Source organism: Photinus pyralis, unplaced genomic scaffold (assembly GCF_008802855.1).
Source record: "Photinus pyralis isolate 1611_PpyrPB1 unplaced genomic scaffold, Ppyr1.3 Ppyr1.4_LG1, whole genome shotgun sequence".
Lineage (NCBI taxonomy): Eukaryota > Metazoa > Arthropoda > Insecta > Coleoptera > Lampyridae > Photinus > Photinus pyralis.
Window position 1 is genome coordinate 63,117,661 of NW_022170249.1, and position 24,917 is coordinate 63,142,577.

The 24,917-nt window shown below is 34.5% G+C and overlaps 4 protein-coding genes across 6 annotated transcripts; 1 reads left to right on the top strand and 3 right to left on the bottom strand.

The window, feature by feature from the left end:
* Positions 1-282: 282 nt before the first annotated feature.
* Positions 283-3,687, bottom strand: LOC116158918. 3 transcript variants are annotated; one of them, XM_031471787.1, is made up of 5 exons: positions 3,256-3,687; positions 2,554-2,791; positions 2,392-2,506; positions 2,104-2,342; positions 283-1,893 (listed from the first exon to the last, which is right to left on the bottom strand). In XM_031471787.1, exons 1-5 carry the CDS (start codon positions 3,358-3,360, stop codon positions 1,886-1,888), a joined length of 705 nt encoding a protein of 234 aa, XP_031327647.1. In that variant the 5' UTR covers positions 3,361-3,687; the 3' UTR covers positions 283-1,885. The 3 variants fall into 3 exon arrangements, with proteins under 3 accessions (XP_031327647.1, XP_031327648.1, XP_031327646.1); XM_031471788.1 differs by having other exon boundaries at positions 283-2,342; positions 2,554-2,735; XM_031471786.1 differs by having other exon boundaries at positions 283-2,342.
* Positions 3,688-14,017: 10,330 nt separating this feature from the next.
* On the top strand, positions 14,018-15,306 carry LOC116165638. The gene is made up of 3 exons (XM_031480248.1): positions 14,018-14,054; positions 14,116-14,930; positions 15,196-15,306. The coding sequence occupies exons 1-3, from the start codon at positions 14,018-14,020 to the stop codon at positions 15,304-15,306; spliced, it is 963 nt and encodes a 320-aa protein (XP_031336108.1).
* A 2,605-nt stretch (positions 15,307-17,911) lies between these two features.
* Positions 17,912-22,139, bottom strand: LOC116175140. The gene is made up of 8 exons (XM_031493255.1): positions 21,832-22,139; positions 21,196-21,377; positions 20,776-21,140; positions 20,292-20,548; positions 19,912-20,081; positions 19,696-19,859; positions 19,508-19,635; positions 17,912-19,458 (listed from the first exon to the last, which is right to left on the bottom strand). The coding sequence occupies exons 1-6, from the start codon at positions 21,884-21,886 to the stop codon at positions 19,722-19,724; spliced, it is 1,167 nt and encodes a 388-aa protein (XP_031349115.1). The 5' UTR covers positions 21,887-22,139; the 3' UTR covers positions 17,912-19,458; positions 19,508-19,635; positions 19,696-19,721.
* Positions 22,140-22,392: 253 nt separating this feature from the next.
* LOC116175148 lies at positions 22,393-24,625 on the bottom strand. Its single transcript, XM_031493265.1, has 3 exons — positions 24,050-24,625; positions 22,856-22,947; positions 22,393-22,801 (listed from the first exon to the last, which is right to left on the bottom strand). Exons 1-3 carry the CDS (start codon positions 24,082-24,084, stop codon positions 22,617-22,619), a joined length of 312 nt encoding a protein of 103 aa, XP_031349125.1. The 5' UTR covers positions 24,085-24,625; the 3' UTR covers positions 22,393-22,616.
* Between the last annotated feature and the right edge of the window lie 292 nt (positions 24,626-24,917).

Genomic DNA, 24,917 nt, shown 5'->3' on the forward strand with positions numbered 1-24,917 from the left:
TTTGTGCTGTAAAAAGGAAACATAGCTGTTAACTGTGCGACACTATTTCACCGTGCCCGAACAGACAGCTGCCGACTATGGAGGCAGACATTCCATCAACCCATGTGCGGCACATTTCCTCGGTGTGGGATAGGCTGCGTCAGCCGTATGGAAAGGGTTAAGCTGTTTACTGTACAGATTGTATATATAGCATTATCGAAACCTGTTTAAATTAAAATAATTAAAATAAAAACAGGCACTGAACACATTTAAGAAAAATACAAATACAAATACATTGCAACGTGTTCATTAATTGTATGCAAGTTGATGCCATGGCTTGCATATTCTCCGGACGGTATTATTATGAATAACGGTGTACCCGACAGCTTGCTGGAAATAAAATGCCCATACATAGGTAATAGAATTTATTACTGGTGTTTATTACAAAAACATTACAATTGTTATTTTTAGGAAAAGAGAAAGGAACAGACCATTTTTTTGACTACTGCAATTATTTAGTAGAAAGGAATGGTGAAGTGGTATTGAAGAATCGTCATTCGCATTATGGACAAATACAATTAGGCATGGCGTTATTAAACTTAAAAAATTGTTATTTTATAGTGTACTCTTCTTTTTCAAATAGTTACCTACAAATAATAGTACCCTTTAATGAACAATTCGCTACAGATCTGATGAAAACAGTCACTAGAAAATATTTTAATAATATGTTACATTATTACTGTTTAAATAAAGATAATTTCTAACAATATAATATAGTCTCATCGTTAGAAACAGGCGATCAAAAATGAGTTGTTGTCGAGTCGCCTTTGGAAGTTCAAGTACGATTTCTCATGTGGACAAAAATTCCAAAGGTGATTCGACAGCAACTGATCTTTGATCGCATAGTACTTGGTTCTACAGCAGGTTTTCCCAAATTCGTTTACACTGATCAACCTAATTGCTGGTTGGTTGCATGATAGAAATACTGTTTGTGATGGAATGGTATGTGGTGATGTCAAACAAAAGAAAATAAAATTTTAATAAGTTGCATTTACATCCTATTGTAACATAATTAGGTATACAAAAACTTAAAAACTAGTGCATTGAAAATTTATCTGCTGCTAATATAGGAGGAGATATTTTTCTGTCGCAGCAATAATTGTCATGATATCATCCATGTACGGAATGAGATACCAATCAATTTCGCTCAAAATTGAAAAAATTTTCAAACGTTGAATAGCACGTTCCACATGAACCTATGCTCTCGCTATATTAGCAGTTGTAAGTGCTTGTTCTTTTGAAAATTGTATATTTTTTCGTAAAAATGGTGGCCGAATTAATTTAATGCAATTTTCTTCACACTCTTTTTCTATTAATATTCCTTTATCCACCATAATTGCATCATGCAGATCTAATTTAGTTATAATATTCTCATTACAGAAAATCGCCCTATCACTGCTTCGGCCACCATATGCTTTACTCACATATGAAATTAGCCCTGATGGCGTAATGCCTATTAAAAATTTCATCGTATGACAACATTTATAATGTGAATATGATAAAATCCTACATTTTAAACAATTTAATTTTTGCACTTTTATTTCAGTAGCATCCAAGATTATGCTAGTGTCCTTAAAATCTTTAAAACAGAGTGGTAGGTTTTTCCGGATCTCTTCTTTACTTGGCCAATAGATAGCTGGTTTAATGCTAGCTGATAAATAAGAAACATATTTGTAAAAATTTCTTTTGCATGTGCTAATGTTCATACTGAAGAGAACTGCTAAACATACAAAAGACATGTTCGTTTTGAGTTTACATAGCACTAAGATTATACTGCTTTGTATTTCGCTTTCGCTGATCTCCCCACTAGTAACGTTTTGTACGCATTTCACATAAGCATTCAGTATCATTGAACTGGAATATAATAAAAATTAGTGAGCAACTAGCACAGTGCTTGGGTACGTGCATAACCACTGAGCGCATAGGGACGAGTGCTATGATCGTACCTACTTTTTTATTATTACATTATAACTGAACCTCGTTAAAGCAATAACACAGTAGATGTATTCTCAAAAATGCTCTTCATAAATGATTAGGTAGGTATATATAGTAGACCATGCTTACCAGTAAAATGAAGTAATTTATCATCATCCTTCAAAAGAAGTGGTAGTTGAAATGAAGAGCAATCCGTTTGTATACCTTTTGATGCAGTAGAGGGACATTGTAGATTAAGTGTTACATCTGGTGAAATTTCGAATGCCTTCCGAACAATACCTACATTATCAACTGTCTCCATATTATCCTCATGTTCTGTCATTGTTTGTGATACTTCTATATCTAGTGCGGCATTATCACACTGTAACCTAGAACTTATGCTGTAATATAGATTTAAGAACAGGTTTAATGTCTTACGATTTCCTAGCACCTCGTTGCACAGGGTTTTGAGCTGTATCATGTGGCCTGACTGGTATATGCTGCGATGGTAAAACGCCTTTTTTTAAACGCTTTTTAATAGTTGTGGAAGTCACTTTAAAAGTTAAAGAATGAAAAAAATTGTTACAATGATAAACTTACCTGGCATAAAATCTTCTGGTCGAAAATGTTTACTGCACACCAACATATATTTACTAATGGGCTTTCCTATTCGCAATATCCACTTCCACCGCTTACGAACATTCAAATCATCAGGAAATTTGTGTAGAGATACTTCATTTTCAATTTCACAGTAGGTTGAACACTGTGGTACTGAACAAATCCTACGCGATTTGATACACTTATATCGATGAACTTTTTGCATTTTAACCACTAATTCCTACAACGGGACGATAGGAAAGCAGAAATTAAGGTTTTTTTTTCAACACCAAAACAGATTGATGTTATTCAAAATTGGGCCATATTTAATGCACAGTTTCATAAAATGTACGTACGCAATTAAAACAACGGTTTCTAGAGACGAATATATGGGTAAATCACTTGGAAAACGACGAACATATTCCCTAAGTAAACAAGCAATTAAATATGGAAATATTTGTTGTTCACACTCCTAGCGTTTACACAAACTTCCAGTAGATGTCGCCCACTCCGTGATTTTCGCGAATTCCTCAATATCAAAGCTTTGGCATGGAGTCAAAAATGGTATTTTATGAAACCGTATTTAAAGTGATTTACTTCAACTACTGATGAAGTGATCCTAAATATGTTTTTCCTACTAATATAATGACACTTTTAACACTTACGTCATAAAGAACTATTAAAAATTATAAAATATATATTTACCATTGTTTGTTTATGTTTGGCCAGCAATACATTTTCTGGTTCTTGGACAGGCTTGGTGCATCTCAGGGGCGCAGATTTTTTACTTTCTATACAAGATGAATACATTGTACTAAGCCTTAGTAGTAGTAATCAAAAATTATCCTGGTCAGGTCGCCTGGATTTTGACAGAATTACATGGGCCAGCATAGGGCGCACAGTCAACTTTGACCAGGATAATTTTTGATACAACGGTAGTAACATACAAAATTTAATGTGTGTATTTTTTTGCATTATACCAACTTAGTTGTTTTCAAAGATTGAAATAAATTTCAAACTATTGTTTAGCTCAAAAACAATATACAGTGCGATTGCCGGCTGTGGAACGCTCCGAATAAAAAACCGTTAAAACCTGCGTTACAAATGCTTGGACACGTCAACCTTAGTTTTTAAGCGTGCATCTTTTCATGTAGTTTTCATTTGTTTTTACCCTTACCTTTTTGTGCAATGACATCATCGACATTTTTTTAAATAGCAACCCCATGTTTTTTTTACAGATTCTTATTCCAATAGAAATTCTGTATTCAGGAATACTAAATTTCGAGTAGAATCGGCATCTGTAAAAAAAGCATGGGGTTGCTATTTAAAAAAAATGTCGATGATGTCATTGCACAAAAAGGCAAGGGTAAAAACAAATGAAAACTACATAAAAAGATGCGCGCTTAAAAATTAAGGTCGACGTGTCCGAGCATTTGTAACACAGATTTTAAGGGATTTTTTTATTCGGAGCGTTCCACAGCCGGCGATCGCACTGTATATACTGTCTGAATTGTTTTACATTCAATAGCAAAGTTTTGATATTAAACATTTTTGCATTTTTTTTCAGGATCACCGTTCGTATGCATTATTACTATTACCTTGTGTGGATCAGAAAGGTGACATACGCCTAACGATTTCTAGCCAAGTTTATAAATTTCGCAAGAGATTTAAGAAAGGTAAGTATTTTTTAATGAGAACAATAATTCATCGTTCACAGTTTATTAATTTGTTACTATTCAACAATAGTAATTTATTATTTGTTGTTGCAGAATTATTTGGACAAGCAACCGCAAGAATTGCGAAAAGTGCGCGACACAAAGGTTTTTTCAACAAGTTAAGAAATGTCGACTTTAATAACGCCCGTAGCGTATCTAGAAGTACTTTTTTGCCTTTGTCGGTACCCAGTTCCGACGTACCGTTCATCCGCAAATCGTGTTTGAAGTTTAGGCCCCGCCACCCAAAAGATCTCATCAAGAACCTCCAGATTGCCTTTGTCGGTCCCCAGTTCAGACGTCCCATTCACCCGCAAATCGCATTTGACGTATCGGCTCCACCAACCAATAGATTTGAATAAGTTTTTGACCTATTCCTATTTTCCTTTGTCGGTACTCAGTTCTGAAGTTCCCTACACCCGCAAATTACGTACGTTTTCAATTTTGACCCACCATTGGATGGATCTGGTGGAATTTCATTAAAATCGATTCATAAATGGTCAAGAAAATAATCAAAAAAGGTATTACGAATTTTGAATCTATTAAACCCAAATTTACCTATGTTGTCAACTATGCATGTTTTGAATTTCGTCGCATAACTAACCCAGATGTCAAAAGGACATCACTTATTTTTTGACCGACTCGATTGTATCCCAAAAAACATACCGAATACATTAGTTTAAAGCTTGTAAATATTTTAAACGACGTTGCCGATGTTTCGGAGGCAGAAAGTTGCTTCCCATGTGAGGGGGCGAAGTCGATCGTAGAGTATGACATAAGGTATTAGTGTATACGCAGTGGCGCCTCTAGTGGCAAATTTGCTAAACTAAAATGTATAAAAGTATATGTGTACATATCTTAATCACCTCCGGCTAAAAAGCGATGAGAATCATTGTAAGCATCCCCCTATTCCATTTCACCAACGAAACGACTTCGCCGCCGGGGCGAACGAAACCGGAGGCGAACACGTAAAAAAGGAGTTGTACAAGTACGTTGTATATAGCATTCGGAGGTGTATCAGTACTAAATGCGTGTGTGTGTGTGTATATATATATATATTATATATATATATATAATATATATAACACACACACACGCAAACACCCTCACACACCCCATTATCCATATTGAACGTCCATGCAAAATAATGACGTAAGGCCATAAAGAGTTTTATGGTACCGTGGTATCCTTTAATATTTTTTCAATTTAACGTACTAGCTACCCTGCGTCCATTCCCTTTGGAAGACATCGGACGTCCTTCGTATGTTTTCTGATGTTTTTGCTATACATCCAACGTCCAGCAACGTTGCCACGTTGATGACTCTTAATTCACACATATAATTCTATAAGATTTGCTTTCTTGCGAGTTTTGAAGAGCGAATTCTGTCTGCATCGTATTACATTCATTTTACCGTGTTTGTTTGATGAATATAAAGTTCGAGTTAAAAGTGTTGTACGAATTTTTCTCTGTGGACATTTGCGAAGGTACGTATTAAAGGTAAATAAATATAATTTTGGTCAGCCAATATCGACATCAAAAAAGACAAAATCGCAAAAATTAGGGTTTGTTTTTTTAATGTGTTGTTAGTATGGGTTGTATAAATTCTACATTGGGGCAAGAACCGGATCCTATCATGCTAGATGTAATCTACTTTGATACAATAAAAAATGTAGTGTGTGATTTAAAAACAAGGCAATGTGCACGGATGTGTTCTTTTGGGATAGAAAATTTGGTTTTATATGTACCCGTAGTGGTCTCAACAACATGAATCGAAACTACTCTAATTTGCGCTTACATTCCTCAGGATGAACCGCAGATCTTCAACAAGAGCTGCCAGAATTTTGGGCTTAGTTACACCACTGAATTATAGTGAAGCAAATGAAACTTTCACAAGCGAGGAATCTGAAGATCCATCGCTTCCAGAAGATATTGAAAAGGTATTGGATGATATCTTGGATGACGAAACGAAGGTTAGTGCTATACAACGACATTATTTGTTTAAAGATAAAATGGTTTCTTGAGTAACTATAATGAAAAGTTGAATGACATAAACATAAATTCACAGAACCACAACCAGGACCCAGTAGTTTAAGTATGGAAGTAGAACGTTCCCCACAATGCCTCGCTTTCAAGCAACTAAGGCTTATTGAACTGTTATTGAAACTGTAGTTGGAGCGAAAAGGTAAGATGTTGACGATGTGTGGTTTTCACTGATGCCGACATTTGTGAAAGGGACGACCTGATCTCTGAATATGCAGGATTACCTTCAAGGGGCATCTTAGAAAGGTTACTGTTTCTGGTCCAAAATGAAGAAGTCATGTATTATTCAAAGTGGAAGGTGCACAAAATTTCTGTGACCGATCAGGTGCTACTTGCGTTGATGAAACTGCGTCAGAACTTTTCTCATGCAGATCTGGCGTTTAGATTTGACGTTTCTGTGGGAAAGGTAAGTAATATTGTTCTCACTTTCATACACGTACTATACAAAATTCTTTTTAAAACTCTTATGAATTCAATTCCAAAACGCTCTAAAAATGAATCAGGCTTTCCTCATTGTGCAAGAACATTCACAAATTGCCGAATCATTTTAGATTGTACAGAAGTTATATCAGCAGTGTTTAGACAATCCATGAAAACACAAAAGTAAGTAATTATGATTGTCAAATTTACTGGCCGTTAATCGCATTTTCCGCGCAATCGGCCACCTTTCCATTTTGTTGACTTATTGTTAATTCCGCCAATTGTTGAAGCTTTTGTTGGTCCACTTCGCACCGTGAGGGTGAATACTCTTCTTTGTTGATAGAATGCAGGTGCCTCCGAAAACAAGATTTCGTCAATCGGAGGCACTAAAGCAGGGCGCCCATTGAATCGGATCGGATCGGCACGGCATCGCTCAGTCCGGAAACGTCCAACACTCGCTCACCAAACCGGCATGCTTCAGTCTATCAGTCGAAATATAATTTTTGTGGCGTGTAGTTCATTTTAGTTCGGTTAGAATTTTATAAACAATACTTAAATTATATAATATGAGCTCTTCATCTTCCGAAGAAGGTGATATGATCGCGTAGGCATGCCTTGAGATAGAGAAACAAAATAGGTGATTTTGGGTCCACGAAATTAACCTCAAACGACTAACGAGATGCATTTGGAGAATTTGTGAACCTGTTTACTGATTTATTAAGAGATAATCAGAAATCACAACGAGAAAACATCGGACCTTCGGTATTTTTTGCCCTCTCTAGCAAAAAGGACTGATTCCGAAGCCAACCGATGGACGTTGCCGAGCGTGGCGGAAGCAGTGCGCGGATGTTAATCTATTTCTACGTATTTCAAATCATTCCGACAGGACTGTTTCGTGCCGATCCGATCCGATTCAATGGGCGCCCTGCTTTATGCTTATATTTATATTAACTTGTCTTCGTCATGTTAAATTAAATATCGACAACTATACTTATAATTCAGACGTCCACGATTATTGCCCAGGAAGGAGAGCAGCAATAAGACTTCCATTTTACCGGTTGAGCAAAACGAAAGATCCATCTCCCGGATACCATAAAGGCTTTACCTTACGAAACCTACAAAACACATATTAAACGATTTCTTATTAATAACCCTTTTTACTCATATGCGGAATGTTTTAGTTTAGTTAGTTTTGAATTGTATTTAGTTTTTATTGACGTTTGTAAGCAATGTTTCTGTTGCAAAGCATAATAAACATTATTATTATTATTATTATGCACAAAGTGAAAGGTAAGTCTAATTTTATTCAAATTTATCAAACATTAATATCTGAATATTTTATTTTATTTTGTCAGGCTGATTGTGTGAGATGGAGGTGTGACCTGTCGCGGAGATCTCTTACAGATTCGGACCTTACTGGTAAGTACAATTTTAATGGTATTATGTGTGTAAGTGTACGATACAGTCTGAACTTTTGTTGCAGATGGTCAACGGAGGATGTGACGTCAGAATATCCGGCTGCCATCTTGTCATGTTCTACGTACCTGTTTTTCTTTATCAACCTTCAATATCTTCGTAAACGTCATGCTATTCTATGGAAATTGTTTTAACTCAAATTTAAATCCTGTCGTTTTGTCAATCGTAATTTACTTTAAGCCTTAAGCCATATTTTAATTTCATTTTGGTTCATATAGAGCGCAAAGTTTGAGTAGATCTTTCCGAAACATTTGTTTTGCTTATTTCAACTTTATCAGTTATGTGAAATCTGTTTAAGATTTTTTTATCGTATATGTCAATCTATGAAATCTCGTACAACTACTCCAGTCTATGTCCAAATACTTAATTGTGTTTCAGTTTATGGTATGGAAACCACTTTCGTAGAGCTCTAGGAACGTCGGAGGATTTTGGGTAAGTTCGTATTTATCCTATGTTATCGGGATTTTTAGACTTTGAGATACATTCTGTAGTGTACCGTTTATTGGTTTATTTCACGTTTTATCCGTAAGTGATTAACTTTCAAGCGGGGATAATTTTCTTTAGTTATGTAAATGTTCATTTCAGTATTTACTTAGTTTGGAGAAATTGATATTTGCAATTAAATTTATTTCGCTGATAATTAAGAAAGTGTCGAGCAATTTAAAAAATTATACAAATGTTGGTGTTTTAGTAACGGCCGGTTGCAAGACGGTTGGAATATACATGAATTAGGAAATCCGGAGTTACATATAAGCCGAGATTAGTCCACGATCGGGTTTCTCGTACTTAATCGAATCTTACATTTTGAAATTCTAGAATTATTATAATCCAACGCCAGGTCGTTGTGAATTCACCCCTATTTTGACGTTTGTGAGGTGATAGCGTAGTGTTAAATCTGTTGATCACGGTTACGGATCACATCAACAAAAATGAGGAAGGAGAAGTGAAAAAATTACACAGAGGTAGAGAAAGAGTTTCTATTAGAAACGATCAAAAGGTTAGTAAGTATAATTAGTATAGATATTGTAATTTTATTGTATAATTTCTTTATGTATAACTGATGATAAGAAAATAATATACCTATACACTATACAGTTCAGTTTTTCAACAATAGTAGAAAGTAAGGTAACAAATGGACCATTGTGCGAGAAAAAAAATGATACTTGGAGAAAAATTGCTAACGCCCTCTCAAGTCTGCATCGAAACCCAATACTCATTTTCAAATTCTCCCCAACAAGGTCCAACATTTTCCGTACCGGGTCTTTGAAAATCGGAAGCGCTGTTTGAAATCGAGATCATCATAATTTTCCATTGGATTTGCCCTGTCTCTAAAAAGTCTTGGCCTAGGCAAAACCAATTCATCATTGTCGCTTTCCAGACTTGATAATGATGTACCTATCTGACATTTGTACGTTCTGCCTAGGGAATGCAATACCGGGATCCCGCGGCATTTTTGCGGGATTAATCCCGTACAGAAATTAAGCGGGATCCCGTGGGATTTGCGGGATTGCAAAATTTACGACGTTGTTTAAAATTTATTAATAAAACGCGTAACGGAGAAGTGCAGATACGTACAGGTCGTCCGTAAATCAATATCTCGAAAACCGCCATTTTGAAAATTTTTTTTCTACGTTCATTTAATTTATACGATCGAATCCTGCAACTTTTATTTGAAACTTTCTTCGATAGCTCTCTTTGTTACTAAAATATTGACCTTTTTAAAAATGGCGATTTTCACTTTTTCTCCAATTATCTACGAAACGAATTATTTTTTCAAAATATCGCGTCGAAATATCAACCAGCATCAAAAACTACACAACTTTGCCAATTTAACCGAATCTGTACGTAAGTTTAACAATAACAGAGATAATCATCTTACTCAATTTAAAACACCCTGTATACTCGTCGATGGTTTATAAAAACTTTAGTAGTACAGTATGGCTGTATTAATTGTAGTGAATATTCTAGAAATCCAGATAAACGTGGGGGCCGAAAGCGGATGTGACGCATCCTTTTCGGGAAATACGATATGTTTTGTTGGAGAATATTCGGTTAATCCGCACAAAATTGCATATTTCCCAATACATTTAAAATTTTGCGGGATCCCGCGGGATTAACATAAACGATCCCGCAAATACCGGGATCAAAATTTTGCCGCGGGATTGCATTCCCTAGTTCTGTCGTTATAATTCCAGTTTAATTCTCCGATTTGACGAATTAGAATAATTTTGATTTAATCAATGACAAATGTAGGATTACAGCTTCATGCAACCCAAAACCAACGTAATCAGGGATTATAGTAGGAATAAACTTAGATTAGAATAATCAAGATTAGTTTAATCCAATACTTGATCATGCAACCAAAATTTTTGTTTAATCTCGGATTGGGCAAATAATCTTGGATTTCGATTATAATTCGCTTTCTTGCAACCGGGCGTAAGTTTGGTAATAATTTTATGATTAAAGATTATTTTGTGGGTCGATAACTTTGATGTCTTTCATTGGTGTATACAAGCAATAATGGTATTTCTCGTAACTTATGGTATGTTTCTATGTTCAGTGCTATAACGTTTGTGTCGAAAGGTAAACATAGTGGCGCCTTCCGGAATATTTATTTTGTGCTCAATTTGATCGTTTGGACTACGACCATCTGCCTATTTTGACTGAGCTACCGAGCCTTGACATTTTAAATTTATTACAAGAACGAATTTTTGCCTGTAACATACCTTTTCCTCGATTTCCACGACATAAAATTTCATCGATAAGCTAGAACTTGTCTGAAAGAAATCTTATGGCGAGTATACGTTTTAGAACGTTTCTCCAGTATTGTTCTTCTTCCTGAATATGGTACCTTAAATGTTATATCTACTGTTCCGACTATAGATGATCTTGTTACTAATGATACTGCTTTCGAAGAAAAATCCTACTGCATAGCTATTCTTCTGGACGTTAGCCAGGAATTTGATAAGGTCTGGTATAAAGGGCTTATGCACAAAATCCAACAAACTTCACCGGCAATTTCGAACACGAGTTAATAATGAAACCTCATCACATCACTATACCCAATCAATTCGGGTGTACCTCAGGGAAGTGTTCTGGGACCCTTCCTAATCTATTATTCACTTCAGACCTTCCAACCACTCCTAAACCAACGATAGACCCTTTCGCCGACGACGCCATTATACTTGCGAAACACAATAACGTAATCACCGCATCGCGTCAAGTCCAAAGCCACCTCAACCTTCTCCAAGTCTGGCTCTGTAAATGGAAAATAATAGTCAACGAAACGTGACATTCGCCCTGCGAAAAGATTATGTTACCATAATGCTTACATGAAATTTAGTGTCTTCCATGATTTTTAGGCGCCCTCGTAAGATTTTCCGGTCGTTGTAGCCGAAATTAAAGATGTAATTTTCCTTAAAAAATATTTTACAAGGCCAACCGTACACAGACGTAGTATGCGAATTAGACATTCTCTTTTTACTTTTTCGCCATTACATGTAACGCGATAAAAATCAGATTCTTTTAAATATCGGTAGTAAATACGGTTGCCGTCTTAAACTCTTAACGTGTATCTTCGATAGTATCGCTCTTTGAAGATCGTTTTAATTTGTTACTGTTTATTATTTCTTCGAGAGATTCTCGTCTTGCTTGATTGGCTTGATTCGATAACTAACCATTAATAGGAAATGCTTTCCAAAGAGAAAGGAAGATTTACAAATTAGTATGAACGCTTTTTTGAATCAAAATCCAGCCAAAAACAGTCTCACTGGAAATCCATGGTATAAAGCATGTATGAAGGGGCATGCTTCAGTATGTGAAAGAGGACCCGAAGTAGTAACATCGGCTAGTGTGTGGCTTAGTGGTTTCTTCATATTAAAAAGCATGAAAATTATTTTGATATTCTCCAAGATCCCAATCGAGTTCATGCTTTATGTTATATTCCAAGAATAAAATTGTGTTAGCTAGAAACTTTTACGAGATCGATAATGTTCCGGAAAAGTCCAATCTAACAGTTTTGTTTACATTTTCGCCTCAAGGAGAAATAACACTACCATTTAATAATAGTTTATTGCCCCACAGATTCAATTTATTATTTATCCATACCAGCGTCAATGGCCAGTTCAGTTCCAGATGAATGGGAAGTAGTCATCAGCTCAAATGGTTGGCTAAAAACAGAACTTTTCTTTGAATATATGTTTTTCATCCTTACCGTGGTTAAAAAAATTACACAATTTCTCGTCATCCTATTTGTAGATGGCCACAGCACCCATACTTCGTACCAGCTAAGTGACCTCTGTTCGCAACTGAAAAATGGGAATTATTTAATACTTCGACAACATGTGCAATTCACAGTACAAATGCGTGAAAATAATAGTAGAAGCGGCGGGCTCTGAGAACAACAATACGACACAAGATCAACAACATTTCTATACGCTCACCGCTGCTTTCCAAAGCGTCAATTGTAATGAGATGGCCAATAAAACCTCTCATTTCAATCTTGTTTGTGGGAATGCACTTCTTTTTATAACTTGGATGATCACAGTTCTATTTTTGGAAGAATAGATTTACGATTTGTTTCGTCTACTAGTATATCCAATATATCTTCAGATAAAAACAACAAAAACGCATCTTTTATACTATTGACTTTTGAACTAATACGTGCCAGTTCGGCGATTTGCTAATTATATTTTGCTGTCTTTTTCTCCTCTATGGTACGTTTGACCAACAAGTCCCATCTTTAGATACATAATAGCTGTTATCTTTTGGAAAACCAGTTGTTCCAGAAAGCTCGGCGTCTGAACAACATTTTGTAAGAGTCATATATGAGCAACGTTTTAAAAACGTTCAAACAACTAGATTAGAGTGCTTACATTAGCTAGTTACTTTAATAAATATAGAACATTAACATAATGCTGAATTAAATGTTGACAAAAAATACTTTGGTGGTTGTAAGAACCATCTGGTAATACTAATCCAATGTACCACAACATTATACAGAACTTCTGAATCTCTAAATTCGGTTTACGGACGTTTCGCCCCCGCCGTTTCGCCCCCGACCGTTTCGCCCCCGCCGTTTCATCCCCAGCCGGTTCGCCCCTAAACCGTTTCGCCCCCGAACCGTTTCGCCCCCAGAGTTGTACCCCTACATTTAACCATTTGCCCGACACGTTAAAACTGTATACTTAAACGGGCAGAACGTGCCCACTGGACCCAGTGCATTTTCATTGCTTGTATTCATCTATTAATTGCGTACCTACTGAAATTATTGAATTGTTTATAAATAAGCACAATGATCAGCAAGAATTGTAATGGCTCATATTGAAAATTTGTAATTTTGGACACCGAATATGTTGCATAATTGACACCAAACTTTAATTGCTCTGTAATCAGAGTAATTATATATTCATGACTGCGAATTTGAAAATTTTAGAAAGTGTATACACTCTTTCTAATGACTGGCCTAATGACCGAAATTAATTATGTAAACATTCTTCTCATTGTTGTACGCAAAATTTGTGATTTTAGAGAGCAAATATGCTTATAATTAATACTAAACTTTAATTTCTTTGTAATTACGTCTTCCACAACCATTAAGTACCTGAAATATTGATAATCGACATTCGAAAATGCTATAAAAGCCAGTAATAAGTATTGTCCAATCATTTGTATTGTGTGTTTCGTGACGGCTCGTTTAGTCATCTCGTATTGATAGCAATGGCGGACCACGTTTTATCAAAGCGAAATAAGAACAAACTTGTCCATGAAAACCACATTTACGTTTTCTCCAAAAAACAAAAAATGGAGAACATGGGATATGGGTGTGCGAACTCCGATCAAGCTGCAAGGGTCGAGTATGGACAAACGGAAAAGATGGTGAAGTGGTGAAAACAGTTACGCATCATAACCATGCAGCACAAGCTGCCAGGCCAGCAGCCATTCGATTGGTTACGACGGTAAAGGAGCGTGCCGCAACGACACAGGAGAGCCCACATCAAATTATAGCAAATGTCATCCCACAAGCTCACGCAGATGTTGCTGCAATCATGCCAAAAAAGGATGCATTGAAGAAAACGATCCGCAGAGCCAGACGAGATGAAGAAGCACCTGCGCTTCCAAGAAATATGCAAGAATTGGTGATTCCCCGAGGTTTTAGTGAAATCGTTATTGATGGTGAAGTGCAACAGTTTCTAATGTACGATTCGGAGAATCAACTGATGCCAGGAAGGATCCTCATCTTTTCAACCAGAAGCAACCTTCATCTTTTGGCCCAAAGTCAAGAATGGTTTGCAGATGGCACGTTCAGTACCGCACCAGCTATTTTTGAACAACTTTACACCCTCCACGCCATCAAAAACAGTGCCGTTGTTCCGCTAGTGTACGCTCTCTTACCGAATAAAACAAGAGCTACGTATGTTACATTTTTACAACAATTGAAACGTTTGCAACCTGGACTGCAACCAACTCAACTCATGACGGATTTCGAACTCGCTGCCATGCAAGCATTTGAATTGGAGTTTCCAGGTATTTTAAAGACTGGATGTTTTTTCCATTTATCGCAATCCGTTTGGAGAAAGGTGCAAAGTGAAGGCCTCAAAGCTCGCTACGAGAATGACCATGAGTTCGCTCGATGGATTAGAATGATTCCTGCTTTGGCGTTTGTTCCTGAACATAACGTAAGCGACTCATTCACCGAATTACTTGAAACCGAAGGATTTCCTGAAGAGGCTGTACCCATAGCGAATTATTTCGAAGACACATATATTGGTCGAAGACTACGTCGTGGGCGTCAAATTCCACTATTTCCAACTCAAATTTGGAATGTTTATCAGCGCACTCTTAACGACCAACATCGCACAAATAATCACGTGGAGGGATGGCACCGCGCTTTTCAAGAAACTTGTGGGTCCCAATTTCAAAATATTTTTCGTTTTATTGAATGTTTGCGGAAGCAGCAAGGTATTCATAATTACGAAATAATACAATCCATTGCAGGAAATCAAGGAAATCCAAGAAACAAGAAGTATGTTGCAATATCAGCTCGAATCAAAAGAATCGTTGAAGATTTTGAAGATCGCCATCTTACCGATTATTTGCATGGGATAGCGTACAACTTCGAATTTTGAAATTGTTCCGATTGTACAGCGAAATATGTTAAGATATCTTATTTTTATATTTATATGTAACCTGCTAAAACAATAAAAATAAAATTCTTGCTGATCATTGTGCTTATTTATAAACAATTCAATAATTTCAGTAGGTACGCAATTAATAGATGAATACAAGCAATGAAAATGCACAGGGTCCAGTGGGCACGTTCTGCCCGTTCAAGTATACAGTTTTAACGTGTCGGGCCAATGGTTAAATGTAGGGGTACAACTCTGGGGGCGAAATGGTTCGGGGGCGAAACGGTTTAGGGGCGAACCGGCTGGGGATGAAAGGGCGGGGGCGAAACGGTCGGGGGCGAAACGGCGGGGGCGAAACGTCCGTACCCGCTAAATTCAATGATATAAAAATGTTATCATAAGTATTTTAATTTTTGAAAGAAATAGTGAACAGTCGTTAATGAAATGAAGCTGTGCATTAATTTAACAGTTTTTTTTGCTTGAACTAATATTTATAAACTGTTATGTAAATGTAGCGTAAAAGTTGTTTCATCTGATTTAAACTGTTCTTTTTATAGTATTATATGCATTTTACTTATCAATTTCAAAATCATTTGTTAAAAATTGAAAAATACCTACTGTTAATAAAAAGTTGTAAATGTTTCAATTTTCTGTAACAACGTCGACGTTTAGACTGTTTTACTTTGCTGAAACAACTTAGGATTGGTATACCTATACATACAATCAAAACAAGTAACTATACTAATGCTTACATTTATTTAAGAAATAATTGCAAAATCTTATTTACAACATAATATAATCTTTATAGTTAACCGTATGTATTATACTAGGACACTCACTAAGTAATGAACTTAATTCTACACAAAATAAATCGTTATTTTTTTTAATTTCATAAGCATTATAATGTTCATCATATAATACAGTATTAATCTTCCTAAGAACAAAAAAAACTTTATTCTGAGATTCTTTAAAAACAATAGATTCTATTATACCAAAAATAGGTATAAAATCCTCCATGCCTACTACAACAACATTTGCAAATGTATATTTTATTCCTTTCACTTTTATCCAATTAGTAGGGAAGTAATCATCTGACATATCAAGTTTTAAAAATTGTACAAATGATTCATATTCTCTACTATTTGACACAAATTGAAAATTTTCTGAACCACATTCAAATGTATCTTTAAGTCCAATTTCGGATAATATACGGTAACAAAATGACAATTGATTTTTTATTGCTAATGTATACAAAATGTTTTTTCGTGAACTGACTGCACTTGCAGCTGCCTTAAATTGTTTATGTTTGGCTTCAAAACGTATTGAAGATACATAAGGTAATGGTCCAATTTTATTTAATAGGTTGGCATAGTGTGTTAAAAAATGATGCTTAGGTTTTAAATTTCCAAAAAATTGAATATAAAGCAAATGGTGTTCAGATACAGCAGTTCTTAGTAAGTCAACGAATTCTGGTGCAATAACTTTGCTTGTAATAATGTTAGTTATTTCACATAATGACAAATAAATTTCCCACATATCATTACCAATTGGTATACAGTCTCCTACTATCAAAGACAAGAATTTGACAAGTGCCGACATTTCGGAAGCTGATACCAATATATGTTTATTCAATATTTGTGATTTAGATATTTGCGGTGGCTTGTTTTTATCTAAGAAATTGAAAAATCTAATTCGATTGTTTAATGTATCCAAAGTAAAAAATTTGTCAATATATATATAATGATAGAGCAAATTTCCAATATCGTATCTACAAACTCCCTCAAAAACATCATGCATTATATCACAACATGAATTAACAGTTAAATGAAAATTAGGTAATTGGTGCCACACACACTCTTCTTTTATTCCATAGCTTTTAGTAGACAAGTCAGTTTCATAATTTTCACGAGTTCGCTTTAAAGTAGTACTTTCCAATTCGTTAGATTGACTAAAATCTTTGCTACAACGGCAGAATCGGCAAAAATGGTTAGAACTAAAATTTTGAATTAATCCCATCATAGAATTGAGACCCAAGTTATCTCCTAAGACTAAGACAAGGCTAAAATAAATTGTGTAACTCGAAGAATTGACACTGATATCTATACCATTTTTTTCTAAATCGATTAAGTCTTCTTTACCCAAGCGCAACTTTTTTACATTATAGTATATAGACGATTATAGTTGCAAGAGACAAGATGGTATTTTTGCTTTGTCAACTCCTGTCTTGGTCCTTAGTTAGTTTCCGCCGACACTGAGCAGCGGCGCCACTTGTTACACTGAAATTGTTGATTTACCGCCCGCCAAGATACAGACTTTATTTACAAAAAATATGATTTCATTTTTTGGGGTAATGTTTAGAAGGAACTTATCTAAAAAACTGTCGGTTTACTTTTTCCATAAATCGTCTTGATCGCGAGTAAAAAAATGAAACAGATTAGCGCAATAATCGGCGCAAAACAGCTAATCTTTAAACAATCGATATTCAGTTGTTATACACTTTTTAAAAAAAATAGTCCGAACATTTTGTAGATAAAGGTCTAAATTTATAAAATAGTTCTTAAAAAAATTTTTTTTTTGCAGGGCGGGCGCTCTTATGGAAATTTACATTGGGTGCAGTGGGTACAGAAGACTCTTAAATCTGTTATGATTTTTTGAAAAATTTTTTTGTTGCCATACTCTTTTATATCAGACGAATAACATAATTGAACTAAAAATATATTTTCTAAATGAGCACTACATTCTGGAGGCAGACATGCCAAGGACATATATATACCACATATCTTGTGAACGCCCGCATAACTGCCTAAAGGATTGCCAAGTTCAAAGTCGTCGCCGTAAATTAGTAAAGGGAAAACAATTTTGTTTTCGAACTTTGCCTCAATATTTTTCCACAATTCACCCTGCATGATATTGACTAATTGTGGCATGTCTTTTAAAGATTGTGTGTAAGCATAAATTGTATCAAAAACTGATGATAATTGCAGAAATGTTTGCAAAGTTTTAGCAATAGGGATGTATTGGCATGTAGCATCGGTTATCTCCATTACTATTCGAGATCTCTTTTTAACATCATTTATTCTTTGTCCTAATGCAATTGAAATTGGATCAATGTAAGCATTTAATGATTTAAAAGCTTTAAATCTAGAATACTCAGAATTTATATCATTAAACATAACACTTAATGATGTGATTATATCTAATATTTCACTGGTACCTTCATTGTTTACTTTGAATAATTCAAATTGAGAACATACTATACTTTTTAAAATTTCTAAGGGTGCTTTTAAAGTGTTTGAAAATTCAAAAATTATATTTTGCACAATATTTCTTGGGAAAGAATAATTACTATACAGTTTTGAAACAAGTAAAAGACAATTGTGGCGCAATCTATTTTTGAAATCCGTACAATTGTATGTTGGAGTAAAACATGTAGCTGCCGATTCAAATGTTTCGTCTGGAGAACATTTGTCGTTTGTTAAATCTTGATAAGTATCATTGATAGTACATACAGGTGGTATTTGTTGAAAATTTCATTTTTGTGTTTTAATAGTAGATGCCGTTTGAAAGTATAAATACTAGAAAATATTCTACAGCAATCAGTTTGTTTGCAAACAAACCGGTTGCTCAGTGCATGAATCAGTTTGATATGTCGGATGACGTCTGCCACTTCTGGATAATATTTAAGACACAACGGGCAGATAAACATTATAATGGTTTGAGCTAGTCAGAGATAATAAAATAAAATAAGAAATTGTTAACAATCAATAAAATGAACATACAATTTAGTAACGTTGAGTTATTCAAAATTCTCGTGTTCTTTTAAAATTGTTAATACAGCAGGAGATTTAATTTTTGAATGCTCAATTTTATACAAAGCCCTCTCAATAAGCAACCATATGTGCTCACTCTCTAAAGGGTACCGTGCATTTAGCACATGAAAGGATTGAAATAGGAAATCTAGAGAGTGCAAAACAGAGATGGATTTGTACACATGCTTGTCTATAATAACATACGACTCGGTGATTTCGGAAAATCCCTTTCCTACAGCGATCAAGTAAGGTTGGTCTGTAACACCCAGATCAGAAAGTTTTTTTATGCGATTGTTGATACATTCTTCGATTTCCCCGCAGGTCTAAAATCCATACATTAATAATCAATTTTCTTTAAATAATAAAACTTACAGAAACTAAATTGATAATGCTCTCTTGGCATTCCACAATACTGGGCTTCCAGTGCTTTTTTGTATTAATGCGGCCTTTGGGAGGAAATAACTTCGCCAGCGCTGCAACTTGTATGCCGTTCTTGCTATCTATGAGTAAGTTCAAATTAAACAAAAGTGATCTTTTACAAATATCATTATCAATCTTACCCTGGTTAACTGTATTGTTTTGAAGATCAGCAAAATTCTCTACTCGGCTTATCCAATACGGTAGTGTTCATAAGAATTTCAAAAAATTTCTCCCATTTCATGTATTCATTTATAAGTGATGAGATACTACATTGGGGATATAGTTTTTGAAAATCTAGATTCACCTAAAAAACGTATGATTAAATTTGCAAAAAATTGAAAAAATAATTAACTTACCAGCATATATGCATTTTGATGTTTCAAAATAGGCCATTCACCTATAAATTCGGCCACGGTTGGACTTTTAGCCGTTTTGCGCAATATAAAGGATTTATTCCAATGTTGTAACACTAAGTCCCATGGCTCAACGTACAATTTCAACCAACCAGCAGATTCCTTCAAATCATCTAAAAATATGTAAAATTTTTAAACACTCCAACAAAAGATAGTACAAGTTTGTTATGATGGAAAAGATAGTACAAGTTTGTTATGATGAGCCTATGAAGAGCTGTCACATGCATGGGATGCATTTTGAGAATAAATCAAAAATGCGTTGTAGAAGAAACGATTAATGTTTTAGGAAGAAATTATTATATTATAGAATTACTAGAATATACCTTCATTTCCGTGGTTATCTTCTGATGCAGATGATGCTTCATTTACCACCTCTTCGACCTTTTCTTTACTATTTGAGTCAGAATAAAGTTTCTTTAAATTTCGATATTTGTCGATCAGTTTTCCTTTGGGATTTATTGGTTTTAAATGTTTATTACCAGGAATTCTAGGAATGTAGTATGTTGACCTGGTTTCTGAAGGAAATAATTCGCATATTTTGTCACACAACATTTCGAAGTCCAATGGAATTAAATTTTCTCTAAAATAATTATAAATATCAATTTAATTTAACATATTTATACGATCTGCATTTTAAATCAATATTTTTGACAAAAACTACAATATACAAAATAGATAAAAAATGAAAATTAAAGTTAATATTGTCTTTATCACAAAAAAAAATGTTTTGGTTACTTCTTGTTAGCGCCCCTCTGTGTTCGATGTATACGTGCAATGTAATTGTAAAACAAAATTGAGAAAAATTACCTGGTGTCTGACATAACTCCACTTATTAGGATATATGATAATTGACTGCGAAGAGCCTTGGTTAGTTTTTTTTGATTTTGGTAGGCCGTTAAAATATATTTCCCCGAAACAGTTTTTTCTAAAAATTGCTTTAAATTTAAGTTATAAACATTTCTGCAAGCTTTTTTTAGCATTTCGGGTCCACGAAAAGCCATTGGCCTTTTAAGAGAAGCTTCAAAACTTTTAACTATGTTTGTTGTATCATCGTCAGTTAAATTAATCGTGCTCTCTGCAGATGTTTGGCTTGAAGTTGATGGCGAAGCTAGTTCATTATAATTTATCTCATAATCTCGCTCGGAATTAAAGGTTTCTGGCGACGAAATGTTCTAAAACAAATGAATCTGTACAATAGTTCTTTTGAAAGCTCTAGTTACTACTTACGTCACTTTGTAAGTTTATCAGGTTTAGATCATTTTTGTTTGGTATTATAATTGGCATAGCTATTAATTGTTTATATTCGTTCAATTTTGACCAAAAGATCATTCTTGGCCCTAGTTTTGGTATTAACTCTTTGACACTTTCTAATGTCAAGTGAAGTAAAGCAGATTCGTCTACTTCTTGCTCTGAAATTTAGTATAGATGTAGGTAAATAGCGTCAACGTTAATAATTTCTTGAGAAATAATTTAAAAAAATCCTAATGTAAAGCACAAATGGTAGGTGTTTAGTTATAGAGGACCACAAAGCATGTATAAACACTTCAGAAATATTTAATAAATAATACCCGTAAAAATAAACGACCTGATACCAATGCTGATACTGAACCATATTTTATCGTGGATTTATTTTCCAGGAAGCTATTTTTAATATAATGAACAAATACAGCATATTGTAGGAATTATGTTACACAGGTAACATACCTTAAAGTAGGATCAATTGACAGTTTCAACTTAGAAAAATGCGTAGGTGCACAGAAAATTTTAGAAGCAAACGCAAACAAAAAACGGTCTGAACAAAACGTATGACCGCTGAAGGTTATTTTTATTGGTAATATATATGATGCGATAGTTCCAACTTACCTTGAAAAATAGGGATATAATCCCCAAAGCCCCAGCTATTTAAAAGTTCTTCCATTACAGCACTATGATTACAGTTACACCGTCACACGTGCAGTACTAGTACAAATTACAAAAGACGCGTGAAAAATAACGTACCTATTTGCTTCGGAATTCTCCAAACGCTGACAATGTGTTTTGAGGTTTATTTAAAGTGTCGAGACTGTTGAAATAAAATCCACGTTCTTAATTGAATAAATGAGGGAGTTGGCAAAATCACGCAGATTATTATCGTAAGGTTTATAAATTTATTAAGCGAATCATATGTTCATTTCAAATGAAACAGAAAATGTTCATAGAATAAGTACATAAAATGTCATTTGAATTAACTGTAGATATTTCGTTAACATTTACAAAACCGTTAACACTTAATGTTCATTAATGTTGTTTGAAAGAAGTTTAAATGTTGTTTTAAATAACATTGTTTATCATTTCGTAATTGAAATAGATTTGAACGTTCAATTAAGAAACTGGATCTAAGAAATAAAAAATATTGTTTAAATATGTATTTATTTATTTGAGTAACATTTTATTGCTTGCTTTAACTATTTTTTTGTAATGTTTTTATAATTCTTAATATAACAGTCTCATTTCTCTCAGTGTATGCTCATCAAGAAATGATAATTACTATCGTTAATAAGGGCATTCTTTGTTGCATACGTTTCTAATTTTTTTTGTTCTATTTTGATAAGCCGCTCATACACATCTGTAGACTCTTTTCTTTTCTGTTGTAGATTACTGCGATATTCCTATACGAGTTTCTCTCTAGCAGGAGTTCGAAAACCAGCACTATTTTCTATTTCGTCTTGTTGTGTGGTTTCATCTCGATCAAACTGACTTTCATTGAGAACTTTTTCACTATTTTCATTATCATCCAAATGTTGTCCTTCATCACTTAGAATATTTGCAGTTGATGGTCTTGCACTTAATGTATCTTTTAAAAACAGCATTAATTCGAAGTAGGGCCATTTGATTTTTTTGAACTTACACCTCCATCTCCAGATCGACCACTTTGTGTTTTTGCAAATTCTCTGCGAATTGTATCCCGCAAATTTCTCCGTTTGCCTCTTACCGCACCGCCTAGAAATACAAATAATTATGTTGTGTTTAATAAAAATTATGCTTCTTCTACATTATGTATGTTTAATTGTATACGTGAGAATGAGAATAAATATGTTTTTTAAGTGTTTATCGACCGGGATGTCTTTCAGAGCCCTTGCATTCTCATTTAGAATGTCTCATTCAACAATACGAAATATCGTTTACGAAGTATGCCAAGTAATATGGCAAGAATTCAACACACAACATATGCCATTTCCGACATCAGCAATGCACAAAACTGTAGCTCAAGACTTTTTTAACAAATGGAATTTTCCACAATGCATAGGATGTATTGATGAAAAACATATAAGACTCCGTTGTCCACTAAATTCCGGTTCCATGTATTGGAATATTATAAATCTTATTATTCTATTGTCCTACAAGCAGTTGCTGATGCGCATTGTAGATTTTTTAATATTGATATCGTATCATATGGAAAACAAAGTGATGGTGGAATTTTTGCTAGCAGCAGTTTAAAACAACGATTAGAAAATAAAACTTTTTGCGTACCAGAGGATCAAAATATTTCAAATACAGATATTACCATTCCATATGTGCTCTTGGGCGATGAAGCCTATCCTTTGAAGGTGTACTTAATGAGACCCTATTCTGGTCGTAATCTCAGTGAGCAAGAAGAAATTTATAAGTATGGATTATACCGAGCAAGGAGGATTGTTGAATGTGCATTTGGCATACTATGTTCCAAATGGAGGATTCTCAAAAAAGACATAGAATGCCATCCATACAAAGCAGATATGATTGTTAAATGTGCATGTATTCATAATATCGTTATTGATAAGGAAAGGTGTACAGAAAATAATTTTAAAATGAGGTATTGTGTTTCACAAAACAATTATAATAGAATTACACGAACCAATAATAATCGTTCAACTGTAGCTGCATATGCTGTGCGGGTAAATTGAAACATTATTTCCGCAGCCCTATAGGATCAGTTCCTTTTCAAGTAAAATGAAAATTAGTTTAACAATATGTATGTAGGTATTATTGTTTATTTTTCAAGCTTATAAAATTGTGTATTCTAACTACTTGCTAAATATAAATATGCAAAATGTTTACTTACTTGTTTCTTCCATTTCCTTTGCTACCTCTTCCCATCCATTTTTTACGAAAACTCTATTATGGTAGTCTTTGCATGTTTGATCCCACAATCCTCAATTGAACACACAAAATTAACTTTTCTAAATCCATTTTAATCTAATCTTTTAACAAAATCTCAATTATTACTGAATGTGCCACAGGAGACAGTTGATAATCGTACGATTACGGCTAGAAAAACAAACGTGTTGGTTCTTTTCGCCTGATCGGCCGACATCGTACGGTAACATCCGACAAAAACGCAATGAATATATCCGCACACCTTTAAATTAGTGAGTTTGTTTTTACGTCCGACATCGCGTGACTAAAAAATCGCACGTATCCGCATCCCATGTAACCCGGCACTAAGTGCATACCTACATGTTCACAATCACCTTTAGGTAGTATTATTTTTCTTGTTTTCAGATGGTCGCTATATTGTGGGCGCTTCATGGTTATTTGGTACCTACGAACAAAATCGTGAGGAAGGACTCGGCTGAAAGAAACAGTACTACCAAATTCACCATCAATTTCCACCGGAATCTGTAATGTTTTGGAATTTTATTGCCACTAAATTTTCCACCGGAATCTGTAATGTTTTGGAATTTTATTGCCACTAAATTTTACGATATAAAATCTGATGTCTCTTATACTAAAGTTCATGTTCTTTCTCAAGCGCGGTCTGAGTAATTAATACAAGTAGTTTCTTGCCAGAGTTTAGATTCTTTTTTATGAAGCTCCTATATTCTTTTAGGAAGTTGGTACATCCATCATAGGGAAGAGCCCCTCAAAGTAAAAATGGTCTGTTGCCAGACTTTTATTTCAATTTAGGTTTAAAGTATTTGTAATGGTCG

What these genes read in the sequence shown, in the direction of transcription:
- LOC116158918 (XM_031471786.1), bottom strand. Translation starts at nt 3,360, where the DNA reads ATGTATTCATCTTGTATAGAAAGTAAAAAATCTGCGCCCCTGAGATGC. An exon ending in CCAAACATAAACAAACAATG is followed by an intron (nt 2,792 to 3,255) that starts GTAAATATATAT and finishes GTCCCGTTGTAG; the next exon opens with GAATTAGTGGTTAAAATGCA. An exon ending in ACCAGAAGATTTTATGCCAG is followed by an intron (nt 2,507 to 2,553) that starts GTAAGTTTATCA and finishes TAACTTTTAAAG; the next exon opens with TGACTTCCACAACTATTAAA.
- LOC116165638 (XM_031480248.1), top strand. Translation starts at nt 14,018, where the DNA reads ATGGGTGTGCGAACTCCGATCAAGCTGCAAGGGTCGA. An exon ending in GATCAAGCTGCAAGGGTCGA is followed by an intron (nt 14,055 to 14,115) that starts GTATGGACAAAC and finishes ATAACCATGCAG; the next exon opens with CACAAGCTGCCAGGCCAGCA. An exon ending in AAGGATTTCCTGAAGAGGCT is followed by an intron (nt 14,931 to 15,195) that starts GTACCCATAGCG and finishes AATCCATTGCAG; the next exon opens with GAAATCAAGGAAATCCAAGA.
- LOC116175140 (XM_031493255.1), bottom strand. Translation starts at nt 21,886, where the DNA reads ATGGAAGAACTTTTAAATAGCTGGGGCTTTGGGGATTATATCCCTATT. An exon ending in AGATAACCACGGAAATGAAG is followed by an intron (nt 20,082 to 20,291) that starts GTATATTCTAGT and finishes ACATATTTTTAG; the next exon opens with ATGATTTGAAGGAATCTGCT. An exon ending in ATCAAAATGCATATATGCTG is followed by an intron (nt 19,860 to 19,911) that starts GTAAGTTAATTA and finishes TACGTTTTTTAG; the next exon opens with GTGAATCTAGATTTTCAAAA.
- LOC116175148 (XM_031493265.1), bottom strand. Translation starts at nt 24,084, where the DNA reads ATGGGAAGAGGTAGCAAAGGAAATGGAAGAAACAA. An exon ending in AAAGGAAATGGAAGAAACAA is followed by an intron (nt 22,948 to 24,049) that starts GTAAGTAAACAT and finishes TTGTATTTCTAG; the next exon opens with GCGGTGCGGTAAGAGGCAAA. An exon ending in GTCGATCTGGAGATGGAGGT is followed by an intron (nt 22,802 to 22,855) that starts GTAAGTTCAAAA and finishes TGTTTTTAAAAG; the next exon opens with ATACATTAAGTGCAAGACCA.